Consider the following 18,763-nt stretch of genomic DNA (forward strand, 5'->3'; position numbering starts at 1 on the left):
TAAATTTTTAGTTTTACTTCTTTTAAACATAGGTTTTTTTTCATGAATTTTGTTTTTAACTTTTATTATTTATTTAATTCACTAAGAGAGTACTTAAATGTCAGTTTTCAATTAGTCCATATAAGCTAAAAAGAATTAAAACAATAATTTATTAAAATATTGGGATCAAAACTAATTTTTTTAAGGGATTAGAATATATTAATAAAATATGTTAGTAAAATGATTATTTAAAAAATATGTTATTAAAATATGTTAGACTTAATCTAATTTTAAATTTTAGTTTAAAAAATTATTTAAATTTTATATAAAAATATTTTATTTTAATTAATGTATGTTCTTTTAACAAGGTCTAGAGATGGAAACTTTTGAATGTTCTGATTTCAAAATAAGACATGTAAATGAGTATTTGTTAAAGATCTGCTAAAGATTTAAAATAAAAAAAATTAATTTTAATATGTGTATTCCTTAATAAATAAATTTCTTCAGTATTAGTTGGCAAGCAGAACAGTTAAAACTGATGTTGTTTGGTCAATAATTTGAACCTGGCAACTTGATTACACACTAATTAATACTACTAGCAGTTAATTAATGCAATGGTAAATAAGCAATCTGAAGAAATAAATAAAGAAGAGATGGGTGAGAAGGGAAAAGGATTGTAGAAAGACGTGAAGGTACTGGTGGTGAGATTGATGATTTTAACTTTGTTTGTTGGCTTTGAATTCATATAATTTCAGTTTCCTTCGAAAAAGCAAAAGGCTTCACAAAGAGACAAACAGATTCTGGTTTTTTAAGCTCAAAGCCCGAGAGAGGGTGCAGAGAGCGCAGCAAGAAAAAAACAGCAACACCCAAAACACCACGCATTGCATTTCTTTAGTTTGGTGACAACCCACACGAGCGGTTCTCGAACTGCATGCACTGCACATCATGGACTTTTCTAGAGAGAGAAACCCAAACCCCCCCTTCATTCGTTACTTTTTCTTCCTTTTCTAATTGTGTCCAAGAATTATATATTATCATCTTTAATAATTTTCAATTAATTAATATTGTAAACTAATAGTATGTGCAAATTTTAATATATTAATAAGGCCTTAAAAAAAGTTATAATTTATTAATTGTTTAATGCATATTTTTAAACATATGTTAAAAAAGTATTCTTTTTATTTTTCGTTCTCACAGAGAGAGACTGCGAATCAGTCTCAAAATAAGGACCCCTCCTGATATCATTTCCTTTCTTTCTTCACAATGAAAAGAGAGAGAAAGATAAAAACATAGTGAACAGAATAGTGTGGATTTGCATCTTTTCTTAACTTTTTGTTATTGCTGCCTCTAATGCTCCCTTCCTTTCTCTCTCTTCTATGTTTCAAAATTCCAATTCCTATTTCTCTTCTTTAAAACGTTGCTGTTCCTTCCCATTCTTGTAACCCAACCCCACCTATCGCCCTCTCTCTTCTGTGATTCAGTCTCACTCAAGCTTAAAAGCTTAAGAGAGAGAGAATGAAAATACAATAATGATGATGCTATTAAATCTTCTTCTCTTCTGATTTTCACACCCTTTTCTCTATCTATCATCTTGTAACTGTTTCCATAACATTTCTATGCTTCTGGCATTGCGTTAGTTCCTAGGGGAGAGAAGAACCCGTTCTGTGGTTTCAAAGTTGAACTCTCTTGGTTGTCTTTAATTACTCTTGTCCTTTTTGGTCTCAATGAGTTCACTTTCACATCACTTCAACAATGGTGGTGAAGGTTTCAGTAGAGACATAAGTTTTTTCCCTTATTCTCTTCTTTTGAGTTCACAAGCTTCTCCTTTGTCTAAGACTACAAGGTTCATGAGTGATGCTAATGGGGTACAGGCTCCAAAGCCTGAGATGGGTCTACAGATTTTGAGCCCTCCAATGTTCCAACCACAAGAGAGCAGGGGAACAAAGAGACCCATCGATGAAGGGGGTGGGTTCTTAGGGGTTGAGAACAAAAATTTGTCTTTGAAACTTGGGGATGAAGTTGAAGCTAAAAGCTCTGCTTCAGGGAAAATTGGGTACACCAAACTTTGTGCTAGAGGTCACTGGAGGCCAGCTGAAGATGAAAAACTTAAGGAGCTTGTTGCTCAATATGGTCCTCAAAATTGGAACTTGATTGCGGAGAATCTCGACGGAAGATCAGGTAATCCACACCCCATTTCTAGAAAAATGCTAAAAATTCTATATTTGGGCTTAATTTGCTTTAAAGGTTGTTTCTTTAGTATTATTTCTAAAGTTGAATAATAATATCTTGAGTGTATCTATCATGTAGGGGGGGAAATCTCTGAATAATTTTCACTTATGGGAGATACTTTACTAGTGTCATTGTATGGAAAGAATCTAACCCTGCATGCAACTTCTTTTTTTTTTTTTTTGAAAAAATTGTGATTGTAGGGAAAAGTTGCAGATTGAGGTGGTTTAATCAGCTAGATCCTAGGATCAACAGAAGGGCTTTTTCTGAGGAGGAAGAGGAGAGGCTTTTGGCTGCGCATAAAATGTACGGTAACAAATGGGCTATGATTGCAAGACTCTTCCCTGGAAGGACAGATAATGCAGTGAAGAACCATTGGCATGTGATCATGGCGAGAAGGCACAGAGAACAATCTAGCATGTATAGAAGGAGAAAGGCCAGCGTTAGTGAAACCATTCCGAAAGGTTTGAAATTGACTCTCTCATCGAACAATGCTGCCAGTGAGTCAACCATCTCAAGCACCATTGACGAATCTGCCTCAACTTGCACTAACCTCTCCCTCACTCCCTCTTCAGCCAAACTAACTCCTATTGGACCTTTTGATAAACCAGGTCCACTTCTGAATCACCAAGGCCTTGGATCACTAAGGGGTATGCTTGGTCCTCCTCCATTAGGCCTATGGAATTTCATGTTTTACAATTATTACTTTTTCTTTCATTCATTCATTTCTATTGTTATATATTATATTATATGTTTATGTTGTGGGATTTCAGGTCAATCTAAAGAAAGTGGGGTGGCAACGAGGGATGTGAACTATGACAAGTTTTTTGGTGCATGGAAGAGCACATGTAAGGCTGAAACTGTGGGAAAGCTGAAGGGGGTGGTGGTGGACCAGTCCAATTTTTCAGATTCAAACTCAGAAGTATCAGTATCTGAGTCAGTTGCCACCAATAGGTCCAATCTCTCAATTTCTGGGGAAAGTGAAAATGTGGGTGATAATAAGCTTAACATGCCATTCATTGATTTTCTTGGAGTAGGAGCTACCTAGCTAAATTGTTGATACAAATCTTCACCGAAAGAAACAAAAAGGCTGAGGAGGAGTTAGGAAAGTGAGGGCACCGTTGGGTTGGGTGGAATTGGGTCTGCTATTGTGCATTCCCTTGTGTACAGTTGGTTCCATAAATGGCAAAAAGTAAAAGCTGAAATAAATAGAGAAAAAAAAAAGAAAAAAAGAGAGACATAAGTTAAGTAGAGAGGAGACAGGGTATGTATCTGTTATGAACTCATGAGTAGTTATGAGATTAAAAAAAAGTATAATAATTTTCAAACTCTTGGTTTTGGACTGTTGTTCCTGCGTCTGCAGAAGCTGAGCTTTGTTAAGCTGTGGGGCTTTTGGCATTTTGTTATTCAGAAGCCAAAGTGTCATGACTTGGACTCCTCTTTCCATGAATTAACCGACCTGTTTTGAATTGAATTGCTCTTCTCATTGCTGCTTTGTGTCTTTGGTTTTTGTGCTCTTCTTTGTGGTTGGTATGAGGAGTTTGACCATACTTGACATGCATAGGCAATTATTCTGTCTTCACAGTTTCATTAACGCTTTTTCAACGTCTTTTTTTCATAATTATTGAAACTAGTTGTTTTTCTTCATTTTTTTATATTCTTTTTAAAAAGTTGAAAATATTGTTTCCTTAGTTTTAGCGACTGAAGTTAATATTTGAAAATTATTTATTATTATTAACTTTTACGATTATTTTATAAATAAATAATCAGTTTTTTTATTAAAAAATCATTTAATCATCCACTAGACATGTCAAGTACAAAAAATCTGGTGGGGGAGGGATCGTTTTCTGCGAAACGTGACATAGGAGTTCAGCTTTGGCGTGATTGTTCCGGTCTTTTGAAGTAGTGCTTTAATCAAATAAAGGAGATTAGGCGTGGTAAGTGCCAAAAATTTGGTGACTCAGAAAATCAGTTAACAATTAATTTAATTAATATATTTCTTTTAGTACATTCTTTTTTGAAAAATATATTACTAATCTCAACTCTTAAAATTGAGTTTAAACATTTAAAAAATATTTATTATATTCAAAATATAATACATGTTTTATATTTATAAAATTTTATTATTATTATTATTATTATTATTATTATTATGCTAAACTTAAAGCAATTGGCTACAATTTAAAGCAAATTATAAATTCAGATGATTTTACCCTTGATGTGAGTAGTTGAAATAGAATATCTAGCAATTCATTATATATAGACTAAAGAGTGAACTATGTTTTTATTATGAAAAACGTGATACAATAGTTCATTATGATAATTTATCCCCATTTACATGTCACATGTCCATGCAAAGATAAGATATATATGGATGGATGTAAATCCAATTGTATCAATGGGTTAAGAATAGTAGGTTTCATACCCTTCTCTTTCGGTTACCCAGAATCATACAAATAGGATTATCTACTTAAAGTTGAGAGAAGAAAATATGGGTAGGTTTATTAATTACCAAAAACATTCTGTATCATTCTTTTGGGCCTCTATCTTAGTTCCGAAAAGGTCCAATTGCTTGGCCTTTTATATAATGGAGCAAAAGGTTATTGGGTTTGTTTTCTTCTTGTTAAGTGCAAAACTCTAGTTGTAGCAATAAAAGTTATTAAATTCATCAAGTCAATTTCTTGTAATTTTCTTTGTTAATTGATAGCATATAAATTGTTTAGCTTTTATTGGGACACTGTTGATTACAGCCTACAGGTAAAGTTTTATTAATTTATTCAGCTAAAGCAATAGTTACCAGAATAATTAGCACAATTCTATCAGTAATCTATACATTTAAAATGAGTTAAGTTTTTTTTTTTTTGCGAGTGTGTTTGGATATGTTAACTGGGATTTTATTTTTTAATTTCATAATTTCTTTTATATTTTCAATTTTAAAAATAAGTCTAATCCTATGATGTTTCAGTAATTTTATGTTTCAGTGAAATTTTAAGGTTAAGACTACATTCCTTTAAACTCCAATCATCTAGAGTGGCCTTAATTTTTTTAAAAATTGAATAATAAAACAAATTCACACAGCATAGGTTTTTCAAATATAATGTTTATTGTTTTTGGGAGATATTGTAGTTTAACAGATAGAGAGAGAGAAAGAGAGAGAGAGAGAGAGAGAGAGAGAGAGAGAGAGAGAGAGAGAGAGAGATTGTAGAGAATAGAGTAACGTTAAGAAGGAAAAATAATTTATTGTACGTTAAAAAGTAGAGAGACAATTTAATTAAATAAACCTGGGAGAAAAGCAGTTTAAAGTATCTAGAGTGAAAAAATGTTAATTTAGGAATACAAATGTTTTAAAATTAAGAAAGATAATTAACATCTATTTGATTAAAAAAGCGTCAGTTTAAATATTTATACTGATAATTAGTATTAGATAAGAAGCTAACAAGGATAGAGATATAATGAAGCGTATCTTTAGGAGATTAAATTAAATCTATATAGGATGTTCAAAATTAAATTTTAGCAACAACAACTCATTAACATGTTTTGCAGTGAAGAAGTTAAGTGATCTAGCTATATTTTCAAAATAATCAATCTAATTTGTGCATGTTTACTTTTATAATATTTTTAAATTCTTTAATCGATGTCTACAAACACTATTAACAACATTCTAAAAATAAAACATAAGGCAGCACATAATAAAACAATGCATTACTCATGAATAAGTCATAAAATTGGAGCAGTGTAGATCAAATTCACAAGCTTCATAGTTCACTCAAATCAAAGCAATTCTAGCTGGAATTGATTGAAAAACTAATGCCACCATTCACAACTTAGGCCCTTGAAATTAATTAAAATTGAGGACTTCCATTAAAAAAATTCCATAGACATGCATATCGTAATCCCCCCTACACGGATGTCTAACCTCTTTCCTGATCAACAAAATCTATAATCCTTAACACCCTTAAAATAATCACCTCAAAATGACTCCTCTAGAACACTGAATCTAACACACAGATACAAGGTATAAATTAGTATTCTTGTCAACCATTAGAACCTTTATATCCTCACATGGTTTTTCTAAGTTGGTGTGCCCCCTAATGTTTCTCAGATTATTAAAATCATCAAAAGAATCCAACACTTTATCACAAACATCCGTCTGATTTGCATTGGTTATGTTGGTCGGTGAGGGTACCAAGTTGCAGAATCATTACAATGTGTATTGTTCATGCCCTTCCATTAAAAACTTATACTAGTTTTAAGTGTTTCATAAATAACAATTTCTTCTTCTGCTCACCGTGCATTTATTATATAACAATAATAATATTTCTTAATAAAAAATATCAAATATTAAGATAATTTTTACCAGTATTGTATTATAATTTTAATACTATCCCAAAATATTTATATTAGTAATTTATTTTAATTAAAAAATATACTAATATAATTTATTATTAAAAATATTAATTTATCATTAAATAATTTTTTAATTGTATTTGACGTTCATCTACAAACAAAAATGAAGACGGGAAATGGAAATATATAAATCCAACAAAGTTGGCTTTGCATTAAGGTAAAGCTCCAAAACAACGGTTTATAGCCCAAATTTACGTAGACTCCGAAATTGTAAAATAAAATAGTAATAGTGTCGTCTAGTGTGTGTTGATATGCGCACAATAGAAAAATATAAAATTTATTCAGTCTTTTATCCTTTGATACAATTTAAAATTTTAATATGATATATTTGAGCTTTCATTCATTAAACTAATTATAGACACATAATGGAATTCTTCTTATTTAATTTGTAAATATATAAATATGAATTTTACATATTATTTATTTCTTAAATAAAGTGATTTAAAATATTATGCAATGTAAAATAGATATTGTAAATTTATTTGAATGCTTAAAAAATTATTTAACTTAATTTAGATTAGTCTAGAGTTCAAAATAACATCTAAATATTGAAAAATTAAAAAAAAAGATAATTAAATATTTTATTTTTACTTCTCATGGTTGTATTAACTATTTAACACCTTTTGTTCACTAAAACTAGGTCAAGTCAACAAGTTTGATAAAATAATAAGGATTTTTTTTTTATCGTATATCTATGTATATACGAAGTGAAAAAATTTAATACGTTAAATTATTTTTACAAAAGCATTAAAAATTTATCATGTTTTTATATAATAAATATTTTATTTTAATAAAAATATTTATATTTTACTTCGTGTCATGCATAAATAAACGCACGTATTTTCGCTTTTAATTATTTAATAAATCTTTATTTTATTTAGATTTTTACTATCTTATGAAATTATTTTTAATTATTTTTACAACTAAATAGTTAATTAATAATATATTAACAACTAATTTTTTTTAAAGGATGTAAAAATTAAGATTTAATTGTGTTTCTTTACCACACAATATCAAGAGAAGTTTAAAATTACAGAATTAAATTTTATAGAGAACGTAGCATATGCATGAACGAGAAAGAATTCAAATTGTGAAGTGAATATTAATAATGATTTAATTTTCAACATAAATGTTGTGCGATTAGATGAGGATGAATTTAAAAAGGAAGTTGATTGAGATGGACCTTTGTTGGTTAAAACTTATGAAGAAGAGAATTAGTGAAACATAAGAGCTGATAAAGGATTATAACAACTGAGAATTATTGATAAGAGACCAATCATAGGCAAGGATGTGACATAAAAAGAGTTGATATTGGGCTTTCTTATGGATCAGACGATGCTAATCATGTATTGAGTTTATGACTAGATTTTTCTCAATTCAATGTTGTTGTTGAGGTGGTAGTACATGAAAAAATTAATGTTAGAAGTACACTTCATAAGGCAAGGAGCAAGAATCACGATTCTAACTCTAAGTTACAGGTTCGATTTAAATTTATAAAAAAAATTATGTGAAGATATCAAAGCTTAGGCCAAATATTTGGGATAAGTATTTTGAAAGTTGCTTGCAATAGAACTTCTGGTAAATCGATTATGAATTAGATTCATGATCTATTGACATATATTGTTAATTTCTTTTAGAGTTGTAATGAGTTAGAGTATTTTTTTTATTTTAAATTTGTGTTTAATAAAATGTTAATATTTAGAAAAAAGAAAAGATTTTAATTGTGCTTCTAATCTCATATTTATCATGTACAATTTAATTCTTTTTGTTGTATTTATTTATATTCAATTCTAATAATTTTTCAATTATAAAATTAATTTTCATATTTCAAAATTCAATCAATGGAAATAAAATATAAGTATGACATAAAATTGATTTATATAAATTTAAAAATAAAAGAATAAAATATTTATATAAAATGACATTATTTATATTTTATTTTTTATACTTTTAAATAATTTTTACATTTTTACTGTCAATTTATATGAATCAATAACAAGTCATGTTTTCAATCTGTTTTTATTAATTATTAAAAATAATTTGGGATGGGAAATTTAATTATAATAATTAAAATATTAAGTATAAATATTTAAAACTAAGAGAAACAAAATTGTAAATAAATTATAGTATAGAGTAAAAGCTCTATAATGTCTAAAATTTTCTGTACTTTTCCTTTTAACTTAGTATATAGTTCTGAGAACTCTCTCCCTCCCTCAATGTTATTTATCTCTTCCTCTGCTTTTTTTTTTTTTTTTTTCCCGAAAGATCGGTTCCACTGTAAGTAACAAAAATAAAATAAAATAAAAACCACCCAGTTATAAAATTATATTTAAAATTTTGCATCTCAATAAAATAATATTTGTATATTTTAATTGTATATATTGAAAGATTTAAATTTATTAATATTAGATGTCAGATTTTAGTACTTATATTATTTAATAGTTATTTATAGAATATGAAATTAATTAATACAACCATTTTAATTTGAAATTTTTTTGTCAAGTAAATTAATTTTACAATTTTTTTAAAATTAAAATTAATTAGTACTTCATCACATTTATTTATTTTAATGAATAATATATTCTTAAAATATAAAAAATATTAAATTTAAGATAAAATATTTATAAATATTTAAATAGTGTAAAATTTAATATATATATATATATATATATATATAGTCATAAAAATATTATAAAATTATTTAACAATTAGATTTGTCAATCTTGTATTTTATAAAAATTATTAAGTGAAATAATTTAATAATTTTTTATTAAATAATTTAATCATAAAATCAATTGTTAGATTAAAATTTTTAATTATAAAAATTATATTTACATAATTTTAGATTAATTCAAAATTGTTTAATTTTTTGACTTTATATACATTAAAATTAATATAATATATATTTATAAAATATATAAAAGTAAAAATCATTTGATAACATTTTTATAATTGTTAAATTTTAATAAAATTTAATATAAATAATTTAAATAATATATAATTATAATTAAAAAATTTGATTGTTAATTTTTTTATATTAAGTTATTAATAATATAAGAATAAATATATTTTACACGGTGTAATTTGATTTGTCTCTCACATATAAATTATACCCAGAAAGAAAAATTTAAAAATTTACTAACACTGAATTTTAAAGATAAACACTTATATCATTCAATATGTTTTTATAGAATGTAAATTAATTTAATTATTGATTTGAAATTTCTTATTAAATAGATTAGTTTTATATAAAAAATTATTAAATACTTTATCAAATTACTTTATTTTTATTGTTAAAATGTTTTTAAATTATAAATGAATATTAAAATTTAGATTAATCAAATTTATATTTTATAATAAAAATATTAAGCGATAAATATTTAAGTTCTGCACTTACTATCAACAAATATATATAATTCGTGCAAAAATATTTAGGTTGAGTTCAAAACAAACTTTAGATATTAAATTGCAACACTACCTAAACATAAATTTGATTTACATCATGCCAACATCCTTCATTTAACATTAAACAAAAACAGTGTACTAATGGCAAAAAAGTGTTTGGGGCAATAACTGTTTAACTTGATATAATAATCTTGTTTTTGTTATATGATATAATAATCTTTATATGACAAAAAAAAATCCTTTATATAAGATAAATTAAATTAAATTGTTAAATTAATTATTATATTAATAGTACATTACATTGATGATACATATCTATTTTTTTGTACAAAAACATCTTCTATAATTATTAAATACATCATATTGTTAAGGTTAGAGTTTTTTTTTGTATTTAAATATTAATATATCATTTTTGTTAAAAAAATTATTAAAGTAGATTGATAATATTTATAATAAAAGATTGATTTCTATTAAATAATTAATTTATTAACGATAATAAGCACAATTTTTAACCGTTAGCGTATGACATTTTTAATATAAAATATGATTAAAAAAATATAAGGTGCTATATTTACATTCTTCATTTTTTCTTCAAATAATTGTGAGTATTACTGTGTGTACATATTATAAATAGAGGCTTACACATTTAATATGTGGGGAGGAATGAAGTGACCGTAAATCATTTTAGAATATTCTCTAATTTTCTTTTAATCGAAGGACGAAATTCTAGTTCAATAGAAAAAAAAAAGTGAATTGTAAGAGTTTCAAAAGATAAGATGTGTCATACTTAAGTTATGAAATAGATGAATAGTGTGCATATTGATTATGAAAATTCGATTTTTACTTTGACTATTTGTATATCTTTGGCGGTTTTCCTTTCATAATCAATTTGATTTAATCAGAAAAAAAAAGTACCTTAAAAGGAAGCATATGGAGTGCCACATTCTATTTATATCATAAAGTTTCAGACGAAAGTACGATTCAGAATAACAGGAGAAACAACTATAATATTGACTAACATATGAAGGAGTTACGAAACCAACCACACACACACACACAAATCTTATTTTAATTGAAAATAATACCTTTGGTAATAATATAAATCCCCTAATCTAGTTTGCATTTCTACGAACAAGTGTTCAATTGAGCACTCCTTTACTTTGTAAGAGAATCACACACAATATATAACAATTGTCATCATTGTCACAAGCGTACATAATTAACTTTTATTTTTATATAATAAACATTTAGCTTGGTAAATTGGGTCTCTAGAACTCATTAATGTTTAGAACACGTTTTAAAGTCAAAAAATAATTAAAAATAGTCTACAATAAAGTATTCACGCTGGGAAATTAACCATCCCTATATTATTCTACCAATGACATTCAAATAGTTCTAGCTAGTTACAGTAGATATATAATTTGAAAGGGAATTTGTTTAAATTGCTTAATGAAATTTTATTAATTTTTTATAATTAAAATCTCATTAGTCCACTTAAAATGTAGTTATTTATCGTATAGGATAGGGTAAGTTAGAGAGACCAAATTATATTAAAACCTTGAATATTGGTAATATTTATGTACCATGAAATTAACTGTATTAATTATTTTCTAGACGGAACCGCCATCCAGCAGTATGCCTCATCACTTTCCACTACATGGGTAGAGCATTGATTAGTGATTGCTGTTTGCATGGAAAGAAATTTTGGAAACTGAAGATTAATTCAATGAAGGTAGACTTCTTTAGGGAGAGACAAGTTGCTGTCTGTATGATCGTTAACAATTGTCAGCGTTCCCCTATTTTGCTCCTTGAGAATGGAATAGATGAGGAAAAGATAGACAACACAAGTCAAAGAAAGTTAGATATGTTTCCAACCAAGTGCTAATTCAAACATTCTGTTTCACTTTTATTTGTTAATTCCCCACCCCACTTCCTTGTCGCTCTAGCTCTCTATGATCTTTTTATATAATGACTGAAAAGTAGCATTTCCATGTGATCTTCATTATTTGTTGTTCCATAATTATTTATCATTATATGAAATTGCTCTTTGGGAAACAATATATAGGTTTTGACCGTTAATTAACACCGCCAGTATGGAGGGAAAAACAGCAGGTACCATGTTTTAAATCAAGTTATGAAAATGTTTTCCCAATCTATTAAGTGCTAAAGTACATGATTAGTTGAATTATTACTTGCAGTCCCATGTTATTTATGTTAATTGAAAGTGAAGTTAATTACTTCCATCATAAAAAACTTTCAGATGCATACCAAAGAACTGATCATTGATATATATATATATATATATATATATATATATATATATATATATATTTGGAAGATACATTACACAACTTGATATATATAGTCTTAAAAAAACATGTTTGTGCTAAAACCAAGATAAGAAGGTGCAGTATATATAATTGCTAAGGTAGATGTTATGGACTTCTATAATCACACAATAAATTATCTCTATTATTTGAGCCACATAGGAAATTACGAAATTGGTAAAAGTTAAAAGGACAAGAGGAGCAGCAAAGGCATTAAGAGAACACGTAAAGGAAGCTTCCATTGCTGCAAAGCTGATGTGTTCATGCTTGTGTTGGCTTTGATACCTGCATAAACCAAAATTTATGAATCATGATTAACATGGAAAAAATATTCTGAGAGAAAGAATCCTTAAATTAACGTTTCTAAGTACAAAGAGGAGAGGAAAGCGAGAAAACTAGGAATTAGTAGTGCATGATAACACAAGAATTTGGAATAGAAGCAGTTGATTTTTGAAGATATGTTGTGTGCCAACCAGAAAATAGCTTTCACCATGCTGCAAGCTCTGCATCAAGAACCCAAATTCATTGGTGGGAACTGGCAATCCAGAGGAATGAACTAACATTACATCTTCTCCAAACAATGTTTTCATATCTATTGGTCCCTTTGGAATATTTGTTGCAATCCCATTGATAAATACTGTGATGAATCCTGAATAATTTGGGATCCCGTATCCTACTACAAAATCAATAAAACAAAAATTATAACATATTCATATTTTGTCATCTAAAATAAGAAAGTCATATTTTAGTCATTTCAATATTTTAATCAGAAGGTGAAGCAAAGCAAGCTGGTCCTATTAATATATCAGCAAACGCTTTGAAACTCTTATTGCCAGTTACTGAAAAACTGCGAAATAAGTGATAGCTTAGTAAATAAAATTTAATGAAGTATATAAACGGTCGCCATGGCAGCTTTTTAATGACGACCACGTCATAAGAGAGCGGTGAATTGAATAATGATAATAATAATGCACTATGAAAATGATGAACATTATAAAATCCTTTAAACTAATAAGAGGTGTATATCCAGGGAGGGATTAACCAAATTACCAAAAAGGGGAAACAAACAAATAACATGAAAATGAGGAAAAAAAACAATAATCTAGGGTTTGGAAATCTTTGTATAGTTTTGAAGAAACCCAAAAAAAGAAATGAGAGAATAAAAAGGAAGGAACAGAAACTGCAACCGGAAAGTAGCCTCATGTTTTTCCGGAAAGTACAATTTTCATGCAATTCAAACACAGAACTATCAAATCAGGTAAAAGGCTGTTACTTTAATCTATAGCCCACCCAAAACCTAATCAGCCGAAAAAGAAGAACTTTTACACACAAAACACATTAAATATACAAATAACCCTTTAATTATAAGTTCTATTTTATATATAGTACTCATTAATTTTAAGCCCCAGGTTGATCTACCCTTTAAAAAAATTAATGTCTGAAAGAAATAAAAGTAAAAATAAACACTGAAAAATTAAAGAAAAAACGTATCTTAACTATACTTTTAATGACTTATATAAAATCATTTTTAAAAAATAGCCAGTAACACAGACAACCATGCAATTTAATTACCAGGGTGGAAGCTCAAATCAGAATCAAGGGGAGGGTACAAAACTGAAGATGCAATTGAACCCTGATCAATTATTCCAGGGAAACCCATTTGAGAAGAAACCGAAAAGAATCCATCTTGGCCACCAACTGCACCATCACATGATGAAGACGAACCATGTAGATCATAACTAATAGAAGAAGAAGAACCAAAACCCATGGTTGAAGCCTCAGTTGCAACAAGAAGATTAGCCTGAGTTGGAATATTCACTTGATCATGTGGAATTGCACCATCAACAACAAGTTGAGGTTGAGGTTGGGGTTGAGGTTGAGGGTTATGTGTTGTTTGATCAAGGGTGGCGGCGGCTTGCTGCATCATCTGGCGCTGGCGGCGGCGAGATCTTGAACGGCGGTTTTGGAACCAATAGAAAACGTTGGCATCACCGACGGTGCCGAATTTCTCAAGTAGTTTTCTTATTCTTACGGTTTCGTCCTTTGGGGGGTTCACCATGCCACTGTTGAAGATGGATTCGAGTATGAGGATTTGTTCTGGCTTTGGAGTCCACCTTGACCGAACCGGTTCACTCTTCTCGGTGCCATGGCTTGGACTAGTGTTTGTGTTTGGGTCCTGTTGCCCCTGATCCTCCATTCCAATGCACACAACAAGGAATATGATATGTTTCTTGAAGCTGAAACCTAGGTAAAATAATATTAGGGATATCTATATATAAATAAATGTACACGGAATACAGTAAACTCTTCTGCTTTATTTCAGGGAAAAGGATTTCTATTTTTTTTCGACACTCAGTTTGGGGTTTACACTTCATTGAATAGAAAGAGATAATAAGTTAAATGATAAATAAGAAATGTGATAAATGATGAGATAATAAAAAAAGAAACTTATTAAAATAGTAATAAATGTAAAAAATATGTATCAAGACGTAAAATTGTTAGAATTAATTGAACTCACAGAGGGTCAATAGCTTAGATAAGTTCGATTCACTTTATATAATTTCTTTAATAAATAAGAGAAAAATAAAAAAAATATATAAAAATGAGTAATGTAATAAAAAAATGTCATATAAGTTATTTTATAAGTTTATTATATAAATATAATTAACTCGTAACGCAATTTGTATTACAAGTTTGTTTGTTTTAACGTTCTACAAACAAAGTTAGCAAGATTAATGGCTGAAAATGTGTGTGGCACATGATACGAAGCATGTTGAATGAGAGTGAAATTTTTTGCTGTCAATAAAATCGATTTTAATTTCTTAACAAATAAGCTTTACGACGTAAAACTTAATGTTGCATAGTAAAATTACACAAGGTCCTTAGCTCTCACCCTCCTAAGGTTTTATATATCATTCTCTTAAGTCTTAATCAACCATATATAGCCCAAGTCAAATTAAAAGGTCCATAGAAATCTTAAGAGATCGCTGTAATGTTGTTAATCATCTCTAGTTCAAGGAAATGCAATTTGTGAGTATATATTTTATCAATTTATTTTAAGAAATAATTGTTCTATTTTAAGTTTTTGAAGAAATTTAAAAAGTGATCGTTTATGAGAAACGATGCATGTCACAACATGTACTGAACCTTAGCACACCAACTTTAACATGCTCATTCTCAAATGAGATATGAAATGAGTGAAGCAACTCTCATTGCAACTCTCATTTTGCCATACAAAACGTGTCTAGAAAAATTAGTAATGTGTATTATTATGACAACTTAGTAAGGCATTCTTTGACGGATCAAATGGTCCAAATCATATCTGAACACTCAGAATGTGTATAAACCAGAGTCCACGAACCGTTGGTCAAACCAAGAATTCCTTCAAGATAGTAATTACGGATGAGCGAATTAATTGGGGGAAAGTGGGGCACCAGTCCCATCCCTCATCTCCTCATTTTGTCTTTTACTTTTCAATTATTTTAAAACTTATATAAAAATCTGTTTTGCTGTATATTTTCAAACGTTTATCTGATCATTCTCGTTACATCCCACCCTTCTTCTCTTAGCTACCAATCCTATCAACATTTTTTCAAAAACAAAAAACAAAAATAAAAATTCATTGATACACCTACAAAACATAAGAATAAAGCTTTGTTTCCTTTATTACTTTATGTATAGAACGAAAAGATATGTATACTAATTAACTGTAATTTTGTCACTCATATATTGCTGTTCTAACAAAATTTTGAAAATTTAAAATACAGTAAAATATTTTTTGAATTTGAAATGGTTTTCAAGTATTAAGAAACCACGCATGCTTCCTTCTTAGTTTTCAAGTAAGGCCATTTTCGTAAGTTCCTTTTTTTAGGGTTTGCTAGCTCTAGAGTTTTTGTTATGATTGTGCCCAAGTTCTTTAATATATATTTTTTATAATAGAACCCGTTTAGGAAAAAATAAATAAATATTTTACAAAAATATTTATGCAACAAATATGTACAAAGTTTAAAAAAGACAGGAAAAAAAATGATAAAATGGGTAATAAAAATTTGTTATAATAATAGTATAACTCTTTACAAAAATGGTAACGCAGAATTCCACAAAATCCGTATTCAAAGCGAAATTCCGTAACATCATTACGACAATCTTCATAATAGGTCAAGGACTCATTGCTTTTGAGACGGTCGAAACTTTATTGTTTATATTTTATTAATTCATTTTTTTAGAATTTAATTTAATTTATTACTCCATACGAATATTTTAATTTGTGTAATAACTAATATAAAAATCATATTTACAGTATATTTTAATATGTAAACGGTGTTATATTGATATTATATCAAAATTAAACTTTTTATAATGTGTTATAGGACATATTATAAAAAAATTATAATTGATACAGGACATTGTAAAAAATTATATATAGTAAAATATTACAAATTTTAATGCATTAATTATATTAAATGTTATAATTTTTAATAAAAAATTATCATTTGTTAATTTTTTCTGTGTTTTTGGATAATTAAAAAATAGTTACTAATTTAAGCTAATGAGCAAGAAGGAATTGATAAAGTCGTTTTTATACTCGTTCACAATGAGATTTAAGAATATAATATATTTGTCATTTTAAATCGGTATTAATATAATTCAAATACATTAGATATGTTTTTCATATCAATTATGTTTAAAATGTCTTTAATTACAATTTGATGGGTCAAAATAATATTTATAATTTATTTTAATTACTTGACAAGGAAAATATCTTCTTTTAACTTTTAAGATATTAAATATAGGTATTTTACGTTTATATAAAAGTTATAAACTTAATTACGTAATTCTATGTGACTCTAGTTACATCTTCTTAAGAGGGCATTACTGTTTTGAATAAAAAATATTATAATTAAACGTAAATAATTGTTCTTATTTTATGGAAAGAAATTGTAATAAGCAAAAGGATTTTCTTAAAATAAAATACCCTGTCACTGGAAATTTTATATTGAGGTTTGAGAGTGATGCATGCTTACTTTTTGTTTTATTTTAATATTGAAACTTCCTCACCTCAAAATAATTAAATTCCAAAATAATATGCCTAGAGGCTACAGTATTTTTTTTTTTTTGTTATGTAATTACGTAAGAGCAAAAAATATTTAGTTTAGAACGAGAAAAATAAAAAAACTTAGACAGCTTTTAAACGACTTATGTAAATTAAAGTTGCTTTAAAAGACTACATTTGTCAAATGTGACTTCTAATTACGATTTCAGGTTATTTCCTACGCAAAAAATAATTATAATATGAAAACTTATTCTTTTTTGTTGCTGTTAATAATCTGACGTTAGTTTTTATTTCACTTTTTTCTATCACGTCATGATTCTTTATTAAATCTGAGATTTTATTTAAAAAATACTGAATCACTTACTGCTCAACTTCTGTTGGTCGGTAAGGTGTAGTTACTTTAAACTATTATGACGAATTAAAAATATAAATTTTTGCTTAATTTTTATTATGATTGATAATAATGTCTAACATAATGAAAATATTTGGACTAACAACCTCAATTTGCGTCTTACTCTTACATATATGATCTAGTTTTCTTCAATATTCTCCTGAAACAGTTGAATTTTTGTTTCTTCTTGTCCACGTTATTCAATCATGCAGAAACATGCTTTATGTGGTTTACGGGGAATTGTTAATTCAAAAGTCCTTCTACACAGCGCTTGTTTTCAGGAACACCATAATTATCGATCGATGAATTAAGGGAAGCTCAGGGCCAAACGAAAAAATAAAGGGGCTTTGACCATGTTACTTATAAATAATGATCTTACACACTAATGGTTTGGTGCTAAATTAACCATCGTTAATATCATTTTTATATAACAAAAATTAAGCTTTGAATGTAAACACTGTATGCTTAATTATACTAACAAATAATTTTAATTGCTTATATAAAAATATATGTTTTAATAAAACATTAACTATAATATTTATACTTACAAATTAATTTTATTTACACAAAATATATATCAACAAAATCACTATAAACATGTAACTATATTCTGTCGAGGTATATATATTTACCGCTGGAGAACATAGGGTCAGAGTTGGTAACCCTGTCGCTTTTTTTTTGTTGTCTCTCTTTTCCACCTCCATAATCATTTCCCCTCAAATTATATCTGCCACATGCATGGCCTGGCTATAAATTATTTATAGGATTATATTAATATTGATTTTTGAAGTTAAATTTATGTATCTAAATTTTTTTTTATTAAAAATATTAATTATATTTATCTTAATATAATAAATATTTTTCAAAATAAAAAAACATTATTTTTAAAATTTTAAAATCAACAATAAAAAATAAAGATAATAAAACTATATATTAATTATATACTTTCTCTAAAACCTTTTAGTGATATTTTTT

The 18,763-nt window shown here is 27.6% G+C and overlaps 2 protein-coding genes across 2 annotated transcripts; one reads left to right on the forward strand and one right to left on the reverse strand.

The window, feature by feature from the left end:
- Positions 1-1,651: 1,651 nt before the first annotated feature.
- Positions 1,652-3,253, forward strand: LOC113863734 (transcription factor CSA-like). Its single transcript, XM_027497412.1, has 3 exons — positions 1,652-2,157; positions 2,409-2,855; positions 2,979-3,253. Exons 1-3 carry the CDS (start codon positions 1,704-1,706, stop codon positions 3,251-3,253), a joined length of 1,176 nt encoding a protein of 391 aa, XP_027353213.1. The 5' UTR covers positions 1,652-1,703.
- A 9,352-nt stretch (positions 3,254-12,605) lies between these two features.
- LOC113862221 (WUSCHEL-related homeobox 11-like) lies at positions 12,606-14,541 on the reverse strand. The gene is made up of 3 exons (XM_027495324.1): positions 13,917-14,541; positions 12,818-13,017; positions 12,606-12,629 (listed from the first exon to the last, which is right to left on the reverse strand). Exons 1-3 carry the CDS (start codon positions 14,539-14,541, stop codon positions 12,606-12,608), a joined length of 849 nt encoding a protein of 282 aa, XP_027351125.1.
- Between the last annotated feature and the right edge of the window lie 4,222 nt (positions 14,542-18,763).

The sequence above is a fragment of the Abrus precatorius genome, unplaced genomic scaffold (assembly GCF_003935025.1).
Source record: "Abrus precatorius isolate BTA unplaced genomic scaffold, Abrus_2018 Scaffold3, whole genome shotgun sequence".
NCBI lineage: Eukaryota > Viridiplantae > Streptophyta > Magnoliopsida > Fabales > Fabaceae > Abrus > Abrus precatorius.

What these genes read in the sequence shown, in the direction of transcription:
- LOC113863734 (XM_027497412.1), top strand. Translation starts at nt 1,704, where the DNA reads ATGAGTTCACTTTCACATCACTTCAACAATGGTGGTGAAGGTTTCAGT. An exon ending in GAATCTCGACGGAAGATCAG is followed by an intron (nt 2,158 to 2,408) that starts GTAATCCACACC and finishes TTGTGATTGTAG; the next exon opens with GGAAAAGTTGCAGATTGAGG. An exon ending in AGGCCTTGGATCACTAAGGG is followed by an intron (nt 2,856 to 2,978) that starts GTATGCTTGGTC and finishes GTGGGATTTCAG; the next exon opens with GTCAATCTAAAGAAAGTGGG.
- LOC113862221 (XM_027495324.1), bottom strand. Translation starts at nt 14,541, where the DNA reads ATGGAGGATCAGGGGCAACAGGACCCAAACACAAACACTAGTCCAAGC. An exon ending in TGATTTGAGCTTCCACCCTG is followed by an intron (nt 13,018 to 13,916) that starts GTAATTAAATTG and finishes ATTTTGTAGTAG; the next exon opens with GATACGGGATCCCAAATTAT. An exon ending in ATGGTGAAAGCTATTTTCTG is followed by an intron (nt 12,630 to 12,817) that starts GTTGGCACACAA and finishes TGGTTTATGCAG; the next exon opens with GTATCAAAGCCAACACAAGC.